Source organism: Pseudophryne corroboree, chromosome 6 (assembly GCF_028390025.1).
Source record: "Pseudophryne corroboree isolate aPseCor3 chromosome 6, aPseCor3.hap2, whole genome shotgun sequence".
Taxonomy (NCBI): Eukaryota; Metazoa; Chordata; class Amphibia; order Anura; family Myobatrachidae; genus Pseudophryne; species Pseudophryne corroboree.
The window spans coordinates 435003356-435027311 of NC_086449.1; the positions used below are offsets into that span (position 1 = coordinate 435003356).

General features: G+C 41.2%; 1 protein-coding gene, 1 long non-coding RNA gene and 2 pseudogenes across 2 annotated transcripts in view; 3 read left to right on the top strand and 1 right to left on the bottom strand.

Annotated features, from left to right (window-relative positions):
• Nucleotides 1-519: 519 nt before the first annotated feature.
• LOC134938362 (5S ribosomal RNA) lies at nt 520-638 on the bottom strand (annotated as a pseudogene).
• Nucleotides 639-6074: 5436 nt separating this feature from the next.
• On the top strand, nt 6075-9014 carry LOC134935342 (uncharacterized). Its single transcript, XR_010180071.1, has 2 exons — nt 6075-6177; nt 8394-9014. It is a non-coding gene; the product is annotated as an uncharacterized LOC134935342 (long non-coding RNA).
• On the top strand, nt 7243-7361 carry LOC134939069 (5S ribosomal RNA; annotated as a pseudogene).
• A 10549-nt stretch (nt 9015-19563) lies between the features above and the next one.
• Nucleotides 19564-23956, top strand: part of DLD (dihydrolipoamide dehydrogenase) — a 77108-nt gene continuing 72715 nt past the window's right edge. Inside the window, exons 1-2 of the mRNA XM_063927078.1 lie at nt 19564-19700; nt 21516-21594. Of these exons, the coding sequence (XP_063783148.1) occupies nt 19662-19700; nt 21516-21594 (118 nt within the window). The 5' untranslated portion in view covers nt 19564-19661. The remainder of the gene's footprint in view (nt 19701-21515; nt 21595-23956) is intronic.

Genomic DNA, 23956 nt, shown 5'->3' on the forward strand with positions numbered 1-23956 from the left:
TAATTAGATGACAAAGTTATGAAACCATGGAATATATATGAAGCATTAAAACGTAACTTTTAATTTGTTCTACAGACGAAAAGAATATACTCAAATATTTTAAGGAAAAAATTATGAAAAAATTAATTGATTAATTAATTAACCATGAGAAAAAAGTAATTAATGCTGTATAAGACAGCAAAAAGGGTTAAAACAAGTATTAAATAGTATACAAATATGACGATATGATGATATGTCACTCGCCTATTGGAGGTGGGTGACAGATAGTTTGTCTGTAAACCCACTGGATTTTAGACGAGTATTACTGTAAGACATTTGTCCAAAGCGAAAATAAAGAAATTCTTGTTATCTCTATGAATGTATGATTACATATACACATGTGTTTTTCATATAAGAGATACAAGAAAAACGGCTTTTTTATTGCCGGACTCCTTTTTAGGTGGTCAGCTATACTGCGTATTCTGCAGTGTTGGCTTGCAAATAAGTTTTGCTAGTCAATGAAAGGTATGTACCTTAATTGGACTACAGTACCCAGTATTCCCGGAAGGTCACCCTTTCTGGTACTGACCGGGCCCAATGCTGCTTGGCTTCCAAGATCAGACGAGATCGGGCAGATCCAGCATGGTATGACTGTAGAAGATATGGTAAATACCTCTCAGCATAAATAATGGCCGCTAATCTTAGCAAGCTGTGGTTCCGTTATCAGAACTGTTGGGTGAATAGTAGCCAAGTAATGGTCCTAAGGAAAGACTCCCGTGATTTTCAAGGGAACCAAAATATGGAAAAATATGGAGAGATTGTTCATTGATGAAATCCTCCACGTAAATTGTGGTTAGAAACACATAAAAAATTACCTCGAACAAATTGAGGTGTGGTAATTAAATGCTGATATGAAAAAAATAACTTAATGTGACAAAGTTATAATAAACAAAGTTATGATAGACAATCTTGCGGAATGCCATATGTTAAGTCTTGTATAAAGATTAACATAAAATTGCTGTGTATAGCTGTCTAAGTAGCACCTTATCTCAAAATACAGTTGTTATAAATAATTTCCCGATAAAAAGTTAATTGGTATAAAGTGACTAATAATTGGTGTAACTATGCAACATTACACTAGGGATACACCACTAGGGCTACACTGCAGCTGACTGTTCAATCACATGACATGAGGTTTTGCAAGGAAAGAGGAATTATGGCAGCACTGTGTCCAAATGAAAAACAAATACAATTTGTTTTTAAATGTGCCACATGAATTGCAAGGAGCAGCTGACTTGTATCACTGCACGATGCAAGTGTTTGTGTATAGTTGTCACAGAAACTCAATGCAGACAGATATTTCATCATGAGCTTTAGCCTCAAGAACGAACTCAACACAAAACGCAGGACTGAAGACTTGGACAGTATCTTCCCCACAGAGGTGGCCCCTAATGACTCAGAACGAACCTGGGAGGAGGATCTCATCAAGCTAAAATATACGCTACAGAGACAAACTAGAACTAATTGGGACTTAACGAGCTTAGAGAATTACTGTAAACAGAAAATCACACCACGAGGTCTAAGACCTAAATTATTTCCCTCCTTTGAATTACATACAGATACTCTCAGGCAAGAATGGGAGAATACCCTACTTAAGTGCTCGCAGGAACTAATGCAGATACTTATTAAACATAATAATCTGGTCTTGGAAGGTTGCACCAGGGAAATCGAAAAGACTAGCAAGACATTGGAAAAGTGGGAACAGGATATCAATTTTCAAACATCCTTTGAAAAGTTGAAAAAAGAATTGGATATATATGAAAACACCATCATTGAACGGAAGAGGAATAAATTTTCCAGGGATAAAAGAGACTTCAACACAGGGAGGATATTCAAGTGGACAAGACCCGTCAGGCGAGACAACCCCTCGAACTACCAGGGGACCCCCTCCTCCTCAGAGGTTGAATTATCTAGTTCAGAGGAATTAGAAGAACCCAACACAGATCGGAGGAATTATTTATCTGCAAGGATTCAACACACCGCATCAGCTAATTTTTTAGATCAAACCGGCCGATCTCGGGGCCGTTTGAAACAAGGAAAAGAAAAACCAGAAGAAGCAAAAAGAAGAGGAAGAGGAAGATGGGGCTCCCCGTCTCCAAACAGATACCCCGTACGGAGGAATCGGAAGCAATACTGAAATCTGATCGCCTCCAAATAATAAATCTCTCAACTCACACCCTCTCAAACACACACAAAGAAGTTTTAGAAAAAGGACTCACCTTTTCTCCAACCAAGAAATTTGATAGATTTCAATGGCAGACAGACCTCAATCTCTTTGGACGCAAACTTTTACTTACAAAATTCTATGCCAACCAAGAATATCGTAAAGAGAATGAAATTACCCCCTCCATACCGACGATTGAATCACCTGAGGAATTAGAAGCACTGAATAATCTGGAAGAACTATTTGATTCAGCAACAACAAAGAACACTCACACTCAACGACAGATTTGTAGAAAAAAATCAACTTTTTTCCCCAATGACACCACCTGTCCAGAGGTAAGAACCTTTATTAATTTAGTATCCAAAGATCTTGACAAACTGTACATAAGGAAAAGGAGGTTCAGAACTACAGGAAATCTGTCCCCTCAAGCTAGACATGCCCTTAAAGAAATAAAATCCTGGCAAGATATAATAATCAAACAGTCGGATAAAGGGGGCAATGTGGTCCTATGGCCGAAAGATCTATATGAAAAAGAGGCTAAAAGACAGCTTAATGATACCAACTGTTACAGTAAGAGTCTGTTTGATCCAACGCAAAATCTAACTGTGCAATATATGAGGATCATAGGGGAAGCCAGGCACCAGGGTACGATAACACAAGCAGAGTTTGATTTTCTTAAAATTCACAACCCCAGAGTACCAACTTTCTACTTGTTACCCAAGATACACAAAAATCTACAGAAACCACCAGGACGCCCCATCGTATCAGGCAATGGAGGACTATTGGAGAAGGCCTGTACATTCTTAGAAATCCATCTGAAAGAACTAGTAACTAATCTACCCTCTTACACCCGAGATACCACAGATGTACTAAGGAAAATCGAGAACATATCCTTGGAAGACACACATCTCCTTGTAAGCCTTGATGTTGAAGCCCTTTACACAAGCATCGACCATGCCCTTGGTATAAAAGCAGTCAGATACTTTCTACAGAACAAAGGAATGGATGACTTCCATGAATTCCTTTTAATTCTTCTAGACTTCGCCCTACGTAAAAATTATTTTACGTTTAACAATCTCTTCTACACCCAGGAAAGGGGTACAGCTATGGGGGCGGCCTGTGCCCCCACATATGCTAACCTCTTCCTGGGTTGGTGGGAGCGGGAAGTCGTCTTTCATGAAGACCAAGATCTTTTTACTCAGCACATTGTCCTTTGGACTCGATATATCGATGATATTCTCATGATTTGGGAGGGGTCACAAGAAGAACTTTCTCAATTCCTAATTTTTCTGAACAATAACACCCTCAACCTCAGATTCACATACGAACAGAGCAAGGAGAGTATTTCTTTCCTGGACCTTCGAATTTACAAGGGAAGAGACAACATACTCGCCACAGAACTTTACAGAAAGAAGACGGCCACTAATTCCCTTTTACATCAACAAAGTTCCCATTTTCCACCCACCATTCAAAACATCCCCAAAGGGGAATTTCTTAGACTCAAAAGAAATTGCTCAAGCAAGGAGGTTTACCAGGAGAAATGTAAAGACCTCACCCACAGACTCAAAGAACGAGGATACAGCTCAAGACTCATCAAAAGATCTAAAAAATCTCTTCAAGAAATTCCGAGAGAGTCCCTGGTATTCCATCAGAAGCCCTCCCCCAAAGAGGCTAATGCTCTTAGATTCGTAGGTACATTTTGTGAGGAATGGAGAGACATCAAAGGGATTATCCAAAGACATTGGCCAATACTACTTTCTGATAGCGACCTCGCGACAAGATTAAACAACACAGTCGATATGAGTTGGAAACGCTCGCCCAATTTGTCAGATCAGCTGGTTCAAAGCCACTATACATCACAACCGATAAAAAATCCTTCCATCACGGGGACCTATCCCTGTGGAGAATGCAAGGTTTGTCCCCACATCTCTAGAAGTCCAGATATAGTCGACAAATTCAACAACAGAATAAAAATTACAAATTATTTCAACTGCAAAAGCACCAATGTGGTCTATTGTCTCACTTGTCCCTGTGATAAAAAATATGTAGGCATGACCACTCGCATGCTCAAGCAAAGGGCTCTTGAGCATATAGGATCAGTCAGAAACGCCAAAACAGACTCACAAAAATTTAAACAACTGACTACAGTGGCCAAACACTTCCTTCAACATCATGCAGGCTCACCCAAGGACCTTAAAATATTTGGTCTACAACAGATCAAATTAGGCATCAGAGGTGGCAATGTAACAAAAACCCTGTTAAAGAAGGAAAGCGAATGGACATTTAAACTTGGAACAGTAGCTCCCAATGGTCTGAATGAATATATCAATTATACTGTTTTTCTTGAGTAACTGTTTTTCTTGAGTAACTATTTTGACAATCAATTGTGAATCCAGTCTTTCCTTTCCCCCTCCCCTTTTTCTTGTTTATTTTTATTTTTCTTTCCCCTTTCTTTCTCTCTTCTATTCCTTTACCCTAATTCATTCCTTCCTTCCCCCCATCCCCTTTACCCAATTCTCCGATCACGGTCCACAGCAATGTAACACTTCAACATCTCAACTCCTTTTCTCATTTCAACACTTCATTTCCACCAACTCACATCACCTCAGGCCTAGCTCATAGCCTACACATTGTTTTTCTTTCATTAGTCATTCGTTCACATCATTTCCACTCACTCTGCACCAATCTTTCATAAATATATAATTTTATCCAACAGTCACATACACTGTTAATTCCCCCCCCGCCTCCCTTCCCCCCCTTTCCCCATTCTTTCCCCTTATTCACCCTTCCCTTCCCCCATCCTTCCCCTTTCCCTCCTTTTCTTTCCCATTCACCTCCTTCCTCCTCCCTTTCCAAGCGCCCCCCCCCATTCTTCCCACCACCATCCTTTAACCACATCTCACACCATGTCCAATCGTGCCCATCCCTCCACCCACCCGTGTCCGCTCCTCTGCCTGCCCCTTTCCCCCCCCCCCTTTTCCAATTTTCCGCCCCCCCCCCCTGTCACCCCCTCCACAGGTCATTGCACAGCAGCACTAATTTCACACGGTCCGGATACACCAAACATAATAAAATAAAACAATTAATTTGTATCATTATAACTATATATATACCATTATAATTATATATTTTTCTATAGTTTTCTTTCTTTTTTCCTTCCAATCCCACATCTTTTTTTCATCACTTAACAACAGCACTTAGCAATAACCTTCTTTCAATTAATTTTTTATATTTATTATTTTTTATTTTTATTTTTATATTTACATTTATTTTTATTTTTATCTATTTTTGTTATTTTTTCCAATTTTTCCATTATTCTCGTTATTATTTTTATAATTACACATTCATTCATTCTTTCATTTATTTTCACAATTTTTTAACTCATCAGCTTATTATCATTTCATCATTTCATTATTAAGTTTTCAGCAATCATTAATATCACCAACCATTAGTCTATTAATAATTAATTTTCTGCCCAGCCTCCCCCCTTTTTTTATCATTCTTTATACTTTTGAGGGAAGCCCCACTATACTTTGCCTCTTACAGAACAAGCTTGATATTTATTAATTGTATCTTATTACAATTACAACACCAATTCTCCGTTTACTGTTCACCTTTCCAATTGGATTATTCCCTGCAAAACTTAAGTTAATTCACACCAGCTCTGCGTCCCATAGTAATTACATTTATTATTCTCTTTGTCTCTGCACCTTCAGTAATTAGAACCCCTGCGTGCCATTACAATAGTGGCCTTGAATCAAGTCAATCATAGGTCCATTTACAAGTCAATCAAGTTAACTAGCAAGATGATTGGATGCAGTGTCCGTTAAGAGACACACACGGAGGGCTCACAGCTCAGACGATCCTGTGAACAAGCTCCTCCCAGCGAAACGCGAGTCACTTCCGGTCCGGCACCCGACTTCCGGGACCTCGGCAACGGGGCTCCGACGGGCGGACTCCTTCCAGCACACGCTGCAAGTATTACACCGCTCTCTGTAGCGGATTTAAGCTCTCCTGGTCAGCTCTCTCCCTGTGTGCCAAGTGCAATTACATGGGAGAAGCTGCCCACGCTCAGTGCATAAAAGCACGGATTGTTTCCCTGGCAACACACAAGCCGGTATACTAATTGCCTTACGCTTCCTGACTATTTTACACTCATGCAGGGGATTTTGCCTTTGCATGGTAAACACATTTTTGTTCAGCTATTAATGAGTGTAAATATTAAGCCCTTGGATACGGTGCACAGATACATGGCACCTATCTAATGCAGGGAACAACATTATCAGCTGTCATTCTACTGGTGCAACAATTAAGTGTCTAATTATGTTATTATCACCAACTCCATCAATACAGTCAGGAAATTATTATTATCTTTGACCCCAGGCATTTCATTGATAGGAGAGCTTTTGCTTATTCATTACTAGAGCAGCTTTCATTTGCAAATACTCTGCTCTCATTAATTGTGACTACTTTGTGGCTGCCATAATTCCTCTTTCCTTGCAAAACCTCATGTCATGTGATTGAACAGTCAGCTGCAGTGTAGCCCCAGTGGTGTATCCCTAGTGTAATGTTGCATAGTTACACCAATTATTAGTCACTTTATACCAATTAACTTTTTATCGGGAAATTATTTATAACAACTGTATTTTGAGATAAGGTGCTACTTAGACAGCTATACACAGCAATTTTATGTTAATCTTTATACAAGACTTAACATGGCATTCCGCAAGATTGTCTATCATAACTTTGTTTATTATAACTTTGTCACATTAAGTTATTTTTTTCATATCAGCATTTAATTACCACACCTCAATTTGTTCGAGGTAATTTTTTATGTGTTTCTAACCACAATTTACGTGGAGGATTTCATCAATGAACAATCTCTCCATATTTTTCCATATTTTGGTTCCCTTGAAAATCACGGGAGCCTTTCCTTAGGACCATTACTTGGCTACTATTCACCCAACAGTTCTGATCACGGAACCACAGCTTGCTAAGATTAGCGGCCATTATTTATGCTGAGAGGTATTTACCATATCTTCTACAGTCATACCATGCTGGATCTGCCCGATCTCGTCTGATCTTGGAAGCCAAGCAGCATTGGGCCCGGTCAGTACCAGAAAGGATGACCTTCCGGGAATACTGGGTACTGTAGTCCAATTAAGGCACATACCTTTCATTGACTAGCAAAACTTATTTGCAAGCCAACACTGCAGAATACGCAGTATAGCTGACCACCTAAAAAGGAGTCCGGCAATAAAAAAGCCGTTTTTCTTGTATCTCTTATATGAAAAACACATGTGTATATGTAATCATACATTCATAGAGATAACAAGAATTTCTTTATTTTCGCTTTGGACAAATGTCTTACAGTAATACTCGTCTAAAATCCAGTGGGTTTACAGACAAACTATCTGTCACCCACCTCCAATAGGCGAGTGACATATCATCATATCGTCATATTTGTATACTATTTAATACTTGTTTTAACCCTTTTTGCTGTCTTATACAGCATTAATTACTTTTTTCTCATATGGTTAATTAATTAATCAATTAATTTTTTCATAATTTTTTCCTTAAAATATTTGAGTATATTCTTTTCGTCTGTAGAACAAATTAAAAGTTACGTTTTAATGCTTCATATATATTCCATGGTTTCATAACTTTGTCATCTAATTAATTCTAATCAAGTGTGCCCCAGAGAGACATATCAAACAGTCCCTTTTTTTTGCTTCTCTGCAAAACAACCTTTAACAGTTCTTTCTGAAATAATGTCCGGGAGCACCACCAACCTTGCTCTGCCCCAAAAGCCTTTTTAGGCGGAATTGGCAGCCTCATGTTAGTCTAAATTTAATTTGAAATTTCATTGTTATCAAATTTTTCCATCAAGCAATGTACAATCTGGTCCAGTGCAGACTCCAAGAAAAACCCACCCAGTAAAGTTCCATATAGATTAACAAGCCAGGTTTCCCTCCAAGAATCAGTATGGGCGCAGCCATGTTGGTTCTGATCATGTGATACTGTTTCTACCAATCCACAGTCCTGCTGAGCTCAACCTGATTGCTGATCCAATCCCTGCACTGCTGAGGGTATAAAGGGACTGATCTTAGACCAGGAAATCATCAGTGCTTTGGTTGTCATCACCATATGTATCCTGTCTCTGCTCTCTGTGACTCTAACTGTGTTCCAGGTATTCCAGCTCATGAAGTCTCCAGTTCTACAGAGACCAGCGCCAATCATCATCCTGCGGTGCTTGCCTGACATCCTCGTATCATCAGTGTTCTCTGCGTGTGGCAGTGATTCGGCGAACACCAGCTTCCAGCATTGGGCTTCCAGGGGTGTTCAGCTACCTACCCTCATTGGTGCTTCATCATCAGTGTTCCTGATATTTCCAGTACCAAGTCATCTGTGCTTCTATTCATCGATCTCTAGCATCATTAGTTTGATTCAGCTTCATTCTCCGTTCCATCCGGATTTGTACTCCATTCACAGTTCTTCAGTTTCCGTTTCATCGTGCAAAACCGGCAGTCTACAAATACCAATCTTTCTACAGTACGCTCAGCCTCCGTATTCCATCTGCTGACCAGTTCCAACTATCATCTATTCTACAGGACCTAAGTGTTGGTAAGGACTGACCATCTCCTTAAACTCCCAAGCTAGTCTTGTGCGGATACCACACCTAAGGAAACATTGCCGCTGTTATTGTTCACGGAACTACTGTATGTACTGTTTTTAATCATCATTTATTTCATCTTGTGCAAACTGCCGGTGTACCACCAGAACTGTGTTTAATAAACCAACATTTATTTTATCTTTATTGTCGTGGTCACATCTTCGGGCATTTGGTGGTAGAAGTTCTCTATGTCTAGGAGTCCTATTCAGCCACCTAGATTCACCTACACACCAGCCCCTACAACTGAGGTAGCCTCACACCAACACCAGCCCTCAGTTGTGACAGGGAAGATGTGAAGCAGACAGTTAGAGAAAGTTTCATGAAGTATTAAAGCATGATATAAGAGACAAGAAATAAAGGCAAGCAGCAAATAGGAAAGACAGGCCTCAGAGAAACAAACTGCTATAAAGAGGTGACTGAGACTTGTTGCGCCACAGCCAGATAAAACATTTCAGTGGAAAGGAAAGCTCCAAGTGATCCTAGATTGCCTTAAAAAGGGAGGGGAAGCCATTGGCTAAACGATCCATTGTTTTGGCGAGAGACACCCATTTCTTCTATGCATTCCCAGCCTTACTTTAAAGTGCTAGACATTGTCCCTAATACATATAACAGCATTATACCACTGAAATACAGATCGTATGGTATGCATACAGCCAAACGAACAAAAAAAGGGTGTGTGGCACTGCGCTAATGGAGAGATCTGTAATTCACTATACCTAAATTGCTGCTGTAGGGAATTGTGGAATCACTACCTAATCCCACTCTATAAACACAGGGTACAAAAGGATATCCCCAGCGCTGGGGATATCCTTTTGTACCCTATGCATACAGCCAAGCCAGAGCCCCATCTGTGCACACAAAGATCCCCAAATATCCAGGACTGAAAGCAGTAAAGCTACTCTACTAATTCTGAAACATGACATTGTATTCTGGACTACTGAAGTTTAAATGAACCAAACCATACCGAGAGTGTATAGGAATGTATGTGACCATGCTTAAGTAGACATGATTGTAAATTGCTAAGTAGAAATAATTGTGAACTGTTAAGCAGTCATTAGTAATTCCTGTATTTGATGTGATTTGAGTAATGCTTGCCATATGTTCCTTCAATTGAAGTGACCCACTCTAGCATGTATTCAGGGTCTCTAGAAATAAATGCAAAAATCCTGTTGCATACATTCTGGGGTTGCTCTCATCTCTCTGCCAAAATGTCGACGTAAGTGACGTCCAGAGCTCTTCGGGAGGCTGAGACAGGTGGCGGGAAGGTACAGATATGACACATACACCTGCAATCACCCAACTACTAGTGACTTATCACAAATGGAGGATGGGGGGTCAGTAATGAATTTACAGATGGGGGATGGAAAACATTAAGGAGCATACACATATATATATATATATATATATCTGTGCGTATATATGTATGTATATGCATGCAATTAGTAGTTGGCATCCCAGTGGATGGGATGCTGGTGTGTTCAGAATACAGGCGCTGGAATCTCAACACTTGTCAGAATCCCGACAGCCGGCATCCTGAATGTTAGTATGCCAGGGAGGGTTAGGGTTAGGCTTCCGGGAAGGAGGGTTAGGGCAAGGGTTAATTGATTTAATTTATGTCTGGATTATGGTGGTCGGGATGCTGCTATCTGTATTCTGACCGCCAGCATACCATACCCAACCCCAATTAAATATCCCCACCAGACCCCATATACCATGGGTCTTCACCCTGCGGCCCTCCAGCTGCTGTGGAACTACACATCCCAGCATGACCTGTCACAGTTATGCTGTTAAGACATGCTAAAACTGAGGCAGGGTATGCTGGGATGTGTAGTTCCACAGCAGCTGGAAGGGTATAGGTTGAAGACCCATTTATCTATCTATCTATCTATCTATCTAATCGCAGCAGCAAATTTGTTAGCAGTTGGGCCAAACCATGGCCCTCATTCCAAGTTGCTCGCTAGCTGCTTTTAGCAGCATTGCACATGCTAGGCCGACGCCCTCTGGGAGTGTATCTTAGCTAAGCAGAATAGCGAACGAAAGATTAGCAAAACTGCTACTAAATAATTCTTTGCAGTTTCTGAGTAGCTCCAGACCTACTCACAGATTGCGATCAGCTCAGTCCGTTTAGTTCCTGGTTTGACGTCAGAAACGCCCTGCGTTCGGCCAGCCACTCCCCCGTTTCTCCAGACACTCCCGCGTTTTTCCCTGACACTCCTGCGTTTTTTAGCACACTCCCGGAAAACGCTCAGTTACCACCCAGAAACGCCCCTTTCCTGTCAATCATTCACCGATCAGCAGTGCGACTGAAAATCGTCGCTCGGACACCAGCAAATCTACTAAGTTTTGTGTTAAATAACTTAGCGCATGCGCTCTGCGTACCATGTGCATGCGCAGTTAGCAACAAATCGCAGCATAGCGAAAATCGGCAACGAGCGAACAACTCGGAATGACGCCCCAAGTGCACTGACGGGGGGGGGGGGGGGGGGCAGATATAACATTTGCAGAGAGTTAGATTTGGGTGGATTATTTTGTTTCTGTGTAGGGTAAATACTGGCTGCTTTATTTTTACACTGCAATTTAGATTTCAGTTTGAACACGCCCCACCCAGTTTGAACACACCGCTCAGTTGTCTGTCTGATCATTGCATGCATGACTGGGTGCAGGGGGGGGGGGGGGATTGCGTGTTTGACAGGGAGTCTGGGCCCCATAGCTGCTGCACCCCTTGCACCCACAGTATTTACGCCAGTGCCTGTACTCCTACAGGTTCCACCTGTTGCCAATGCTCTATATAGAGATGTTCTGCACTTCTGCCAACTCTTGCAGTTTCCTGCTCAGTCTCAGCACGCTTTGGTTGATCTGCCAGACTCGCCTGTGTTCTGTTCAGCAGTCATCTGCATTTCTGCCTTTTTTACCTGCACCCGCTGTCTTACTAAACTGCAGCCACAATATCTCCAGGTGTACCTCCTCTATCTAGTGTTTTTCTGGACTTTTGCTCAGTCCTTCTGGCTGCCCTTCATAGGCTGGTACTGTGGCTGGTGTGTTTCAAGAGTCCAGTTCTAGGGCTGTGGTTGGCTATGGTTTCCAGGTTCGTCTGGCTGGTACATTCGGGAGTCCTGGGTATCGTATCTCCACTCTCAGTTCCTGGGGTCTGATTCCAGGTTCGGCACTATGCAGCTCTGAGTCTCTATAGTAGTGTTGGCATAAATTCCCAGTAGTGCTTTCAGGCCAACTATGTCAGATGCTGGGGCTGAGTTCCATATGACCGGTTCCAGGTCCTCACGGCTAGGATTCCAGTCCCGTATCCTGAGAGTCCAGTCCAAGGCTGCCGCCTCGTATTGCCAGGATTGCCAAGGTTACTTAGTCACCTCAGCTTCTGCTCATTTCTGCTTCATGAGCAGACAACTCATCAAGTCTCCCAGTTTCACCCACACTCTTGTTTCAGATCCAAGATGAATTTCAATCCCTCAATGTACACTATAAACTACATCTAAGCATTCAACAAAAATGTTTTCTGGCATTTACTGAAAGCCCAAACTCTAGTCAAGTCTGTTTAAACATATCTCCCGTTTATCACTTTAACAGTGCTTTTGCTACAAAGTATTATATATATATATATATATATATATATATATATATATTTTTCATGTGATATTATGTTGGCATCACCCTTAAATATGGCTCCATTTACTATTTTGATTGGTCTGTAATTATTCCCATTATTTTTATTGTATTATGTTACTGTGAATTAGAATTCATATAGACAATGAGGGAAGTTAATTATAATACCAGTACTATATAAAAAAAAAAAAAAAACTGTTTGAGTCTAAGATTTGGGTTGAGGCTGTATAGATTGGTAGATATTCCCTATCAAATAAAAATTCTGCATTTTATTAATGTTCTAGAGAATATAAATATACTTGGTAAGCCTCTTGAGTTTATGTAGACCAGTGAGGTTATCTCTCTAATTGGCTAATATCAATAATAATTTTATTAGGTCACACATCTATATGAACCCTTGTTAGACCTGTGTATTTGAACTTGTCAGTCAAGCATTTGAAATAAAAGGTATGTGTTCCCATTCACCAGCACACTGATTGATTTAATAAATCAGTTATTATGTACATATCATGTGGTTTTAAAGTTACTAAAACTAATATTTCCCTAACTAGGCCCAATCTATTTTTCATCTATATATCCCACTGATGTGTGGGTAGTATTCAAGTATCCTGAACGCCTATTAGTTAATTCATTTGACATTCTATCAATTTTTATCAAGCATTCGAGGTATGTCATATGAAGTTTCCTTGACATGTTCTGATGTTCTCATTCTTCTTCTTCTTTTTCTTTCTTTTCTCTTCTGTGTATAATCATTAACCTTTGTAACTCATTGTCAACTTATTTGAAAGTACTTTACTGTAGTAAGTGCTCCCGATTGGTGTAGGTTTGCACTTTATTATCCAGCTCTGTTTTTGCATGTTCCTGTACCTTTTTCATCTATTGACATGTTCCCATTTTTTATTCTTTTATTTCATTATTTTTGTATTTTTTATATTTGTATAATTAGTGGAATATTCTGATAAATTATTTTACGCTTATAGATATACAGAAAGGATTTACACAACTGCGCCTGCTTGCAAAGTAAAATGTCAGAGATAATTTGTTTAAGTGAAAGGAGGAGAAACGGAGCCGCACGGCCAAGAGGACACAGACCTGCGAGCGGAGCACCGATCGTCAGGCTGGGAGAAGACAGAAGAAAGGAGTGGAAGTGTGTGACGGGATCGAGCGCAGGAGAAAAGGTAATCCACCCCGTAGGAGGGAAGGTTCACGGCGGACAGTCCCCTTGTGGGTCCCGAAGTCGGTGATACCTTCCCCCCAGAGGCATGACCGCGTCCCTCCGGTTTTGATCACTGGCAGACGTCTGTATTTGCGGACGTCTCCTGCTGCACAAGACGGAGGAGGTTAGCGGGGAGTCCGGGGCTATTTAGTATTACCTTCTCCCTGATCACCTCATCCCACCACTGTCCAGATTGGGGTACCCCGCAGCGAACTGTAACTAACCTTGGAATTTAACTTTCCGTTCAAATCCAGAAATACCAATTTATACTGTGATACCAGATAATCCAAAACAACATATAGGTGGAAAAGAGGTGGGACGCCACACTCTGTTTACACCAGACATTTGGGACTTATTTTTTCAACTTTTTTCCATTTCCACATTTTTTTATTTTTATTTCTATTTTTATTTTTCATGATTTTTTTCTTTTTTTCTTTTTTCTATTATATATATATATATATATATATATTAATTTTTTATTCACATTTCTTCAAGTTTACATCTTATCAATATCCTTTGCCCAAATTTATGATTATATTTTTTACATATTTGGGAAAAAGCAAATTTTTGACCTTATATTATTTATATAAATAAACGTCAGTTTTTTTGATACTACACAATGGCCCTCATTCCGAGTTGATCGGTCGCAAGGCGAATTTAGCAGAGTTACACACGCTAAGCCGCCGCCTACTGGGAGTGTATCTTAGCATCTTAAAATTGCGACCGATGTATTCGCAATATTGCGATCACAAACTACTTAGCAGTTTTAGAGTAGCTCCAGACTTACTCTGCCTGTGCGATCAGTTCAGTGCTTGTCGTTCCTGGTTTGACGTCACAAACACACCCAGCGTTCGCCCAACCACTCCCCCGTTTCTCCGGCCACTCCTGCGTTTTTTCCGGAAACGGTAGCGTTTTCAGCCACACGCCCATAAAACGCCGTGTTTCCGCCCAGTAACACCCATTTCCTGTCAATCACATTACGATCGCCGGAGCGATGAAAAAGCCGTGAGTAAAAATACTTTCTTCATAGCAAAGATACTTGGCGCAGTCGCAGTGCGAATATTGCGCATGCGCACTAAGCGGAATTTCACTGCGATGCGATGAAAAATACCGAGCGAACGACTCGGAATGAGGGCCAATATTCCGTGGTTTTTTCACTTAAACAAATTATCTCTGACATTTTACTTTGCAAGCAGGCGCAGTTGTGTAAATCCTTTCTGAACTTTAATTACTGGAGGTTTCTGGGTTTAGCCTCTCACACGTACTGCTGCCACCCCAGTATTACTTATATAAGTAGAGCGTTGGTCACATTTACAAAGGCTTATAGATATACCCCTGATGAAGTCTTTGAGCAAGACGAAACGCGTTGGGTTTTTCTATTTGTTACGCCAATCTCTAAACTTGCTATAAGGAGGAGTCTGTAAAAGTTATTCTACTTGTCCTCTGTATAATTGTTTGGTGTCATTTGTTAAGGATGGATACTTAATTCTCTGTACCATTGCTTGTGTTTTTATGTTTTAATAAATTTTATATGGAACATGTTAATGTGATTTTTATGCTCTAAAATATTGAGCAAACATATACTTATACATGTCTAGAGATTCCTGCTGAATCCTATTTATTATTGGGAGGAAGTATATCCCAAGGGCGCCTATTCCTCTATTGTTACATATATATATATATATATATATATATATATATATATATACACACACACACACACACACACACACACACACACACACACACTGTATACAGACATCTCCTGGGGGTTTAAACAAATCACATAGGTCAAAAGCCTGGCCAAACATATCTCCCACTTAGCACTATACCAGTGCTTTTATATACCTAGTGTGTTTTCCTGAAGACGGGGGCTTGACCCCCGAAACCTTGAAATAAAGCAATGGACGTTTTCACCATTTAATCCAGTCTCTGAGTGCCACCTGATTGTGGAGGATATAAAAGGGTACCCATTCCTTGAGGAGGGCACCGGAGCCAGTACCCAGTGGGAGAGGAGGGTGCAGGACTAGTGTGAGGAGTGTGTATATATATATATATATATATATATATATATATATAATACAGAGTACATCCACCGGGGTGGAAGACAGATAGCACTCTCCAGTCTTGCTTAATAAATGCCACAAAAGTTTTATTCAAAAATTATAATAATGGTTCCTCAAATGTCCAAAACAAACGAAAATAGAAAGGGCTCACCAACGTTTCGGTCCCTTGCTGAGACCTTTTTCAAGGTAGTTGCAAATCAGTACATAATCCAGCATAGTTACAGCGTCATCAGGGTATTGAACATGGAACCAGGAGCATTGCAATGCTCCTGGTTCCATAGTACTGTATTGTACTATGAGTCTGACCCTATATGGGGCCGGGCTTTGATTGGCACCCCAGCAGCTACCTGTGCTGGGTGAGAGTGCGGGACTTTCCTGGTTTATATATATATATATATATATATATATATATATATATATATATATTTAAATACAGGGTGATTCAAGAGTCGCAGTACACCTTTTTGTTTAAAAAACTGTGCAAGAAATGGGAAAACTGAATACTCCAGTAAGGTATGGGTGAGGAGGGCTATCTTTTAGGGTATGTACTGAACATGGGCGCCATCTTGAAATTGACCATCTTGAATCTAAGTCAGTTTTTTCAAATGGTAAAGGGATCGTGTAACATGTCAATCAACCTAAGAATTTGCTGAAAAGTTTATTGCTGCAAACAGATTTGAAATAGCAGTTATGGTTCAGAAATTACAACACAAAACTTGGCCGCCGCTAGAAACGGCACTGGTCCGGGGTCTGGCACTTCAAGCTCAGCTGGATACTTTGCCGGTGCCCTCACAAAGTGATAACTACATGCAGAGGTGCGGCACTCAGACTTCTTAAAAAAAAACTGCACAGGAGGAGAAGAGCTTTTGAAGTCAACGTTTCAATATATTATATCATATTGTCATTAGGATAATACAAAACCCACAAACAACATACCTTTATACGTTTGCTCACCACAAGTGAATGTCGTTGTCTGGGTTGGGACTGCTCACCGGAGCCGTTGCCGCTATGAATGATGAAGTCATCAAGCTGAGACGATACAATCAAATGTGCATACCATCACCATAGCAATGAATAAACAACTGAAATATACGAGCAAGGTATAATTTTATTCATGGTCACTAGACACGGGTTGTTTTTGTGCAATATAGACACCGTAAGATTACCATACAGTTATAAGCATTTAGGAGCATCGCATAATGACTACAATCATTACTTTGATGTCTCATAGTTGCAAAGATATATGAATATAAAAGGAACAAGGTAAACACATAGCTTAGTGCAGGCTTGCAACGGCTATATTTCTATTTAATCCCTTTGGCTATATCACATGTAAATGATAAATCCACCGTGCTTCACATTTCAATAACTGTAATGAACGGTCACCTCACATTGGGGCAGATGTATTAACCTGGAGAAGGCATAAGGAAGTGATAAACCAGTGATATGTGCAATGTGATAAACGCACCAGCCAATCGGCTCCTAACTGTTAATTTACATATTGGAGCTGACTGGCTGGTGCCTTTATCACCTTGCACATATCACTGGTTTATCACTTCCTTATGCCTTCTCCAGGTTAATACATCTGCCCCCTTGTTCTTAAAGTTACAGTATCAATCATCCTGTATTGCAAACTAGTGAGGGGGTGGTGAAATTCAAGAAAATGAGGAGCGACAGGCTGATCACTCACACCTGTCGATAATGCTTTGTTTTTCTGATGAAGCACATGCCATACGGACACAGAATTTGATATAATACAAAGGTGGAATTATAAGTAAAATAATGTGATATTTTATAGGTTCTCCCAGTGTGCGGATGAGTAAAGGAGTCCCTTGTCAAAAGAAAGTGACATGTTGTACATGTACATCTAAAACATCCCACATAGGTATTTCTCAGGAAATGTGGTTCTCATTTTCTTTGGTTTAGGGGTGTCTGTTTTCACCAATATATCCTTTAAATTATGACCCCATGAATAACAGGGCATCAAGTCATAATCACACAGATTTAACTTAGGCTGGGTACACACTTGCCGATGGCACATCAGATGTGACGCCATGCAAGATCCCCCCCGCAAATTATATTGTTCATACACAAGGGCCCTCATTCCGAGTTGGTCGCTCGCTAGCTGCTTTTAGCAGCATTGCACACGCTAGGCCGCCGCCCTCTGGGAGTGTATTTTAGCTTAGCAGAATAGCGAACGAAAGATTAGCAGAATTGCTACTAAATAATTCTTTGCAGTTTCTGAGTAGCTCCGTACCTACTCACAGATTGCGATCAGCTCAGTCCGTTTAGTTCCTGGTTTGACGTCACAAACACGCCCTGCGTTCGGCCAGCCACTCCCCCATTTCTCCAGACACTCCAGCATTTTTCCCTGACACTCATGCGTCTTTTAGCAAGCGCCGGGAAAACGCTGAGTTGACGCCCAGAAACACCCACTTCCTGTCAATCACTCACCGATCAGCAGTGCGTCTGAAAAGCGTCGCACGAGCAACAGCAAAATTACTAAGTTTTTAGTAAAATAACTAAGCGCATGCGCGCTGTGTACCGTGCGCATGCGCATTTAACAGCAAATCGCAGCATAGCGAAAATCGGCAAAGAGCGAACAACTCAGAATGACCCCCAATGAACGATATTGTTTGGTTCTCGTCAGTGACGACATGTACCTACATCCAGGGGCATGCCGTCTTGTACAATATCTTTAGATTTCAAGGTAAAACTAAAGATATTGTACATTGTCAACGACCCATGGGAGTGTGCATCATTAACGATATAGTGAATACACACTGGATGATATGAAAGAAATATCGTCCGATCCACGGGATAGGACGATATATTGGGTGGATATCGCCAAGTGTGTACACAGCCTGATAGGCCCTACACACTGGCCGATTTTTAGAAAGATATGAACGACCTCGTTCATATCTTTCAGTGTGGAGACTCCAGCGATGAACGATGCGCGGCCCCGCGCTCGTTCATCGCTGGTCTCCCGTCGGCTGTGCATGCAGGCCAATATGGACGATCTCGTCCATATTTGCCTGCACTTCAATGCAGCCGCGTGACGGGGGGAGTGAAGAAACTTCACTCCCCCCGTCACTGCCCCCCCCGCCGCCGGGTCGCTCGTCGGCCGTATCCGCCGTCGGGCAGCACGGCGGCGGGTCGGCCAGTGAGTAGGGCCCCTTAGAATCACTCTGTAGGATTGGCTAGAGTTTCTAAGCTGCTTTATTAATTATCGGATATGCAGCACTGAATTTATTCACCCATGGTAATTTTTTCTTTTGTACAATACTCTGTTTAGAACCCGTTAATAATGACTTGGCCTCAGGTGACTTAATTAGCACCTCAGTCATTTTGATTTAACCATCTGTGCGAAGCCATGGATATACCTAAAACCTGGACTGTTGGGGTGCCTTGACGACCGCGTTTGGGAACCGGCTCGGATCTATATCTATACACTTGAAGCTGTGTGGGGGAGGGCTGTGTTCCTATCGAGTACCAATCTAATCCTATAAATCAACTATTGTCACAATGTCACAACGTCAATAACTGGATATATTTTTAAAACTAACCTAACAGATTACAGATATACTTTTCGTTTCTTCTATATAATGAAATGACACTTCGCGCACGCATCAGGTACTACTTTGGCGGATTGCGGTAGTTTAGATTTGCCCATATCAAACATGGCCGTCGGGCAGCCTGACCCCGCCCAATAGTGAAAGGAAAAGCTTGAAAATCACGTGACAATCAAGCGATCTAACGCCGACAAACTACGTTTCCCATAGTGCACCACCCGCGCAGCACTCCTTTCGCGCATGCGTGCTCGTTGAAGTCCTTGATCCAAAGAAGCCCAGGCTGGGAGCAGAGTTAGCCTGATACGGAAACAAAATGCTTAGCTGGAGCCGCGTGTATAGCACCCTAAGTCAGGTAAAGAGGTAGCCTGAGTGGACAGCAACAGCAGCAGGTCCCCCTGATGTCCCCCCTGGCCAGTGCGGAGTCACAACCCTGCCCCAAATGTCAGTGTGGATGACAGCCTGGGCCTAGGAGACAAGTAGTCCTGTGCCTGCACCTAGGAGACCTGCTAACAGCTGACCTTCACTACTTATGTACAGCAACATTGCAGCGAGCCAGCCGCAGACATACACGTGTGATTCTGTGCCACCATAGTCTCCTGTTACTCTGCTCCAGACACAGTTACTCTGGGGAATAGAGTCTGACAAAACCTATCACTTATTTTACTGACCCACTGTAACTCTCAGCTGAGCTTTAAAACAGGAGTCCCTATGGTCTAAAGTTAAGAACATATAGTGTCACTGGCTTTGGGTGTGTGTCACTCACTCCTGTCATCTCGTTGAATGGATCCATACAGTATGTCTGTGTGAGACTGACAGATACAGTATGCAGGAAAATCGAGTGGGTAGGATTCCACCTGGAAAGGTTAGCAGTGCACACACCATCAGGACACTTGTTCAGTGTCCCGATCACCACCCCAACCCCTCCCCCCTGTAATATGGCACTGCAACACCACCAAGCTCAAGGTGACAACCTACTCTATTTGTTGCACAGTTCACTAAAATTGTGTGTTAAATACCATTACTTTAGATTTCTATGATGTGAGTTCCTGGTCCAGGTTCCCAAAATAATCGTGTTACTATGTTGCATGCTGTCATTCAAGTGGGTGTATATGATGCAGTAATCTCTATTTTTAGTAATTGTTGCTTTTTAAACAGAAGCATTTTATCGCAAAAGCCAGCACTCTGCGTACAGGCCTTGCAGCTTCCCATTGGTTATTCCTACTCACACCAATTTCTACCAGTCTGTTTAGGATAGCGTAAGCTAGGAACTATAGCAGAGCTGTCCAAACCGGTCCTCGAGATCTACCAACAGTTCATGTTTTCCAGGCCTCCTGGAGATCTGTAGAATTGTCAGGAATGAATGCAGCACATCTTAATTAGTAATGACTACACCTGTGCACTAGCTAGGTGGTCTGGAAAATGTGAATTATTGGTAGATCTCGAGGACTGGTTTGGCCAGCCCTGAACTATAGCAACCGTTTGTTGGAGGATTTAGCTGTAGGATTTAAAAGGGCAGTAATAATAATTGCAAAACCAGAAGTCTTTTACATTTAATATTATTGTCCCTTTAAAGCTTTCGGCTAGATCCACTGACAAGCAGTGGGTTAAAAAAAAAGCTGCCACAGTAAATATACCATTGTTTTTCAACCACTGTGCCGTGGCACACTAGTGTGCCCTGAGCAGTCTCCAGGTGTGCCGCCATAGAAGCAGAGCCAGGCCCGTCAGTGTTTTGCCGCTACTCAGGCCCTGGAACGATCAATACTGGTGGGTTTAGTGGTTGCTGAGCCAGTTCTAATTTTGGGTCCTTCTGGCTTTCTCAGATGTGGCTCAGGCGTTGCCTATGGAGAAGCTGCGACATAACACCCTAGGACACGCAACTGCACCATGCATCGCCATTATATTTGAGTGTGCCTTGGCAATATTTACACCTTGTTCAGTGTGCCGCGAGTTGTAAAAGGTTGAAAATCTCTGAAATATACTCTGCATTTCCTGGGGTTGCCCAGGAGAGGATGGAGCAGCACAGTCAGACTTTAGTGTTTAACTGGAAATGTGGGCATATAAATGCAATGTAGGTTTATTATAGAGATATCAAAAAGAATTAACCATAAAACCCTTCTAATAATTTCATTATTATTTATTTATTTGTTACTTTGTTTTGTATGTTTAGAAGACTCCCTTCAGTCGTGTTACACCTGGGTTGAAAGCAACATGTGCTGTACCACTCCGAACCTATGCCGACCAAGCATGTAAGTTACGTGGGTTGTCAACTTCCGTATGAGGGGAATAATTTTTTTTCAGGGTGTTTTTTCATTTTGTGGCCCATTTGAAGAAATAAATGACTGCTTGAAAGATGACCATTAAACTTCCTTAATTTGGATTTATTAAAAATGTGTTTGTGATCTGCTGCCAATACTATTTTGTTTTGTTTGTGGTTTTTGGCAGTGATTGTTTATGTAACTATCATCTTTGCTGTCTGTCAGTAAAGGTTTATATTTTAATAGCTTTTTTTATTACTACGCGCGTCCAGACAGCGCTGGCTGGAGGAGGAGTAAGGCTGTGTCTGTTAGGCAGCCAGTGAGAGATGTGAGGGGGCAGAGCCTCCATCCAGTGCTCATTGTGCAGCTGCTAGACTGAAAAATTAGCTAATTGTGTGATGGGTATAAATACTGTACTTTGATCAATGCTCTACTGTTGATTTGTAAGGGTGGGTACACACTAGGCCATCCCGCAGATCAGACAACATATTATGTACAGTATCCAGTGTGTCTCATTTGTTGTCCACAAATCATATGGGACGACCCAGCTGACGACAGCATACAGCTGAATGCAGCCATGAACGATACATATTGCATGGTCACATGCTAGATCAGTTCAGTGTGTATGGAAGATAGATGTATCTTTACATTGGTTAACCATGATCCGGGTCATCCTAGTGTGTACCTTAAAGCACCACAGAACTCTGCATTGTCAGACACTAGGAGGTAAAACGGGGCATACATAAAGCCAGGGACATACAAGGTAGACAGAATAATTGCAGGTATGAAAAGAAAACTTAGGGGGTACCCTGCTTGTGAGAACTTAGGGGGTGCCCTGCTTGTGAGAGAATTTAGGGGGTACCCTGCTTGTGAGAAAACTTAGAGGGTACCCTGCTTGTGAGAAAATTTAGGGGGTACCCTGCTTGTGAGAAAACTTAGAGGGTACCCTGCTTGTGAGAACTTAGGGGTACCCTGCTTGTGAGAGAACTTAGGGGGTACCCTGCTTGTGAGAAAATGTTTATTCTAGTTGAAAATGCTTTGAGCTGAGGCAAGAGTATTCATTTTTGCTACAAGTGGGTCTTATATTGGTATATTAAGAATTTCTGTATCCATTTGAAAGTTTTGTGAGCTATTTAAACTGATAATGGAATAAACTTCTCCAGGCTGGATGTCCAATGATATTTCTATGAAATGTGTTGAGAAGTCAAAGTCCAAATAACAGTTATACTGCAATTCAACTTCAAACTTATTTGACATAACTCACTCAAATGACCTGAATGCGTTTCACTTGCTTTAAACACAATTAATGGAGCAGGCAGTGTTGCATTGCTCCCGAATGCGAATAACCTCACTAATGGGTTTAAGATCATGGTAAACAATGGCTACCATTTTCACACTTGTCTGAAGTTAGTGCAGTGAACTAAGTTGATGCCAGTGGGTATGAGTTGTTATTCAGACCCTTTTGAGCGACTGTGGCCAAGGTAGCACATTCATATAAGTTGTGAATTATGTACCACAATGATAGCCCACTCACCTGCTAGTGGGATGGAATTTATATTTGGCTTTATGGGCCATACAAAGTATTTGTTTTCCCTCTAAACAACAGTGCATTTGTTAGCATCTGTACAATAATTTCCTTGCATGATAACAACAGAAGGTTAAGCTGGATTCGTGTAGACATTTTTGTAGCTTGTAGATTGTTCACTTGCGAGCGTTGCCCTCTAACCTCTTTAAAACATAAAAAAAGTTGGTATGGTATCTTCTGTGCCTAGACAGCGGCCTATGGCATGGAATCCTAGGATGTGATTCTCCATACCTCAAAACAATGATAAATACAGTAGTAATAAGAAGACCTTCCCACTGGCGCTTTCTTATATAAAATAAATCAATAAGGTTCACATCTCTTAATACAGGTTGAGTATCCCATATCCATATATTCCGAAATACGGACTTTTTTGAGTGAGAGTGAGATAGTGAAACCTTTGTTTTTTGATGGCTCAATGTACACAAACTTTGTTTAATACACAAAGTTATTAAAAATATTGTATTAAATGACCTTTAGGCTGTGTGTATAAGGTGTATATGAAACATACATGAATTGTGTGAATGTAGACACACTTTGTTTAATGCACAAAGTTATAAAAAATATTGACTAAAATGACCTTCAGACTGTGTGTATAAGGTGTATATGTAACATAAATGCATTCTGTGCTTAGATTTAGGTACCATCACCATGATATCTCACTATGGTATGCAATTATTCCAAAATACGGAAAAATCCGATATCCAAAATACCTCTGGTCCCAAGCATTTTGGATAAGGGAGACTCAACCTGTAATATAAAGATACACGC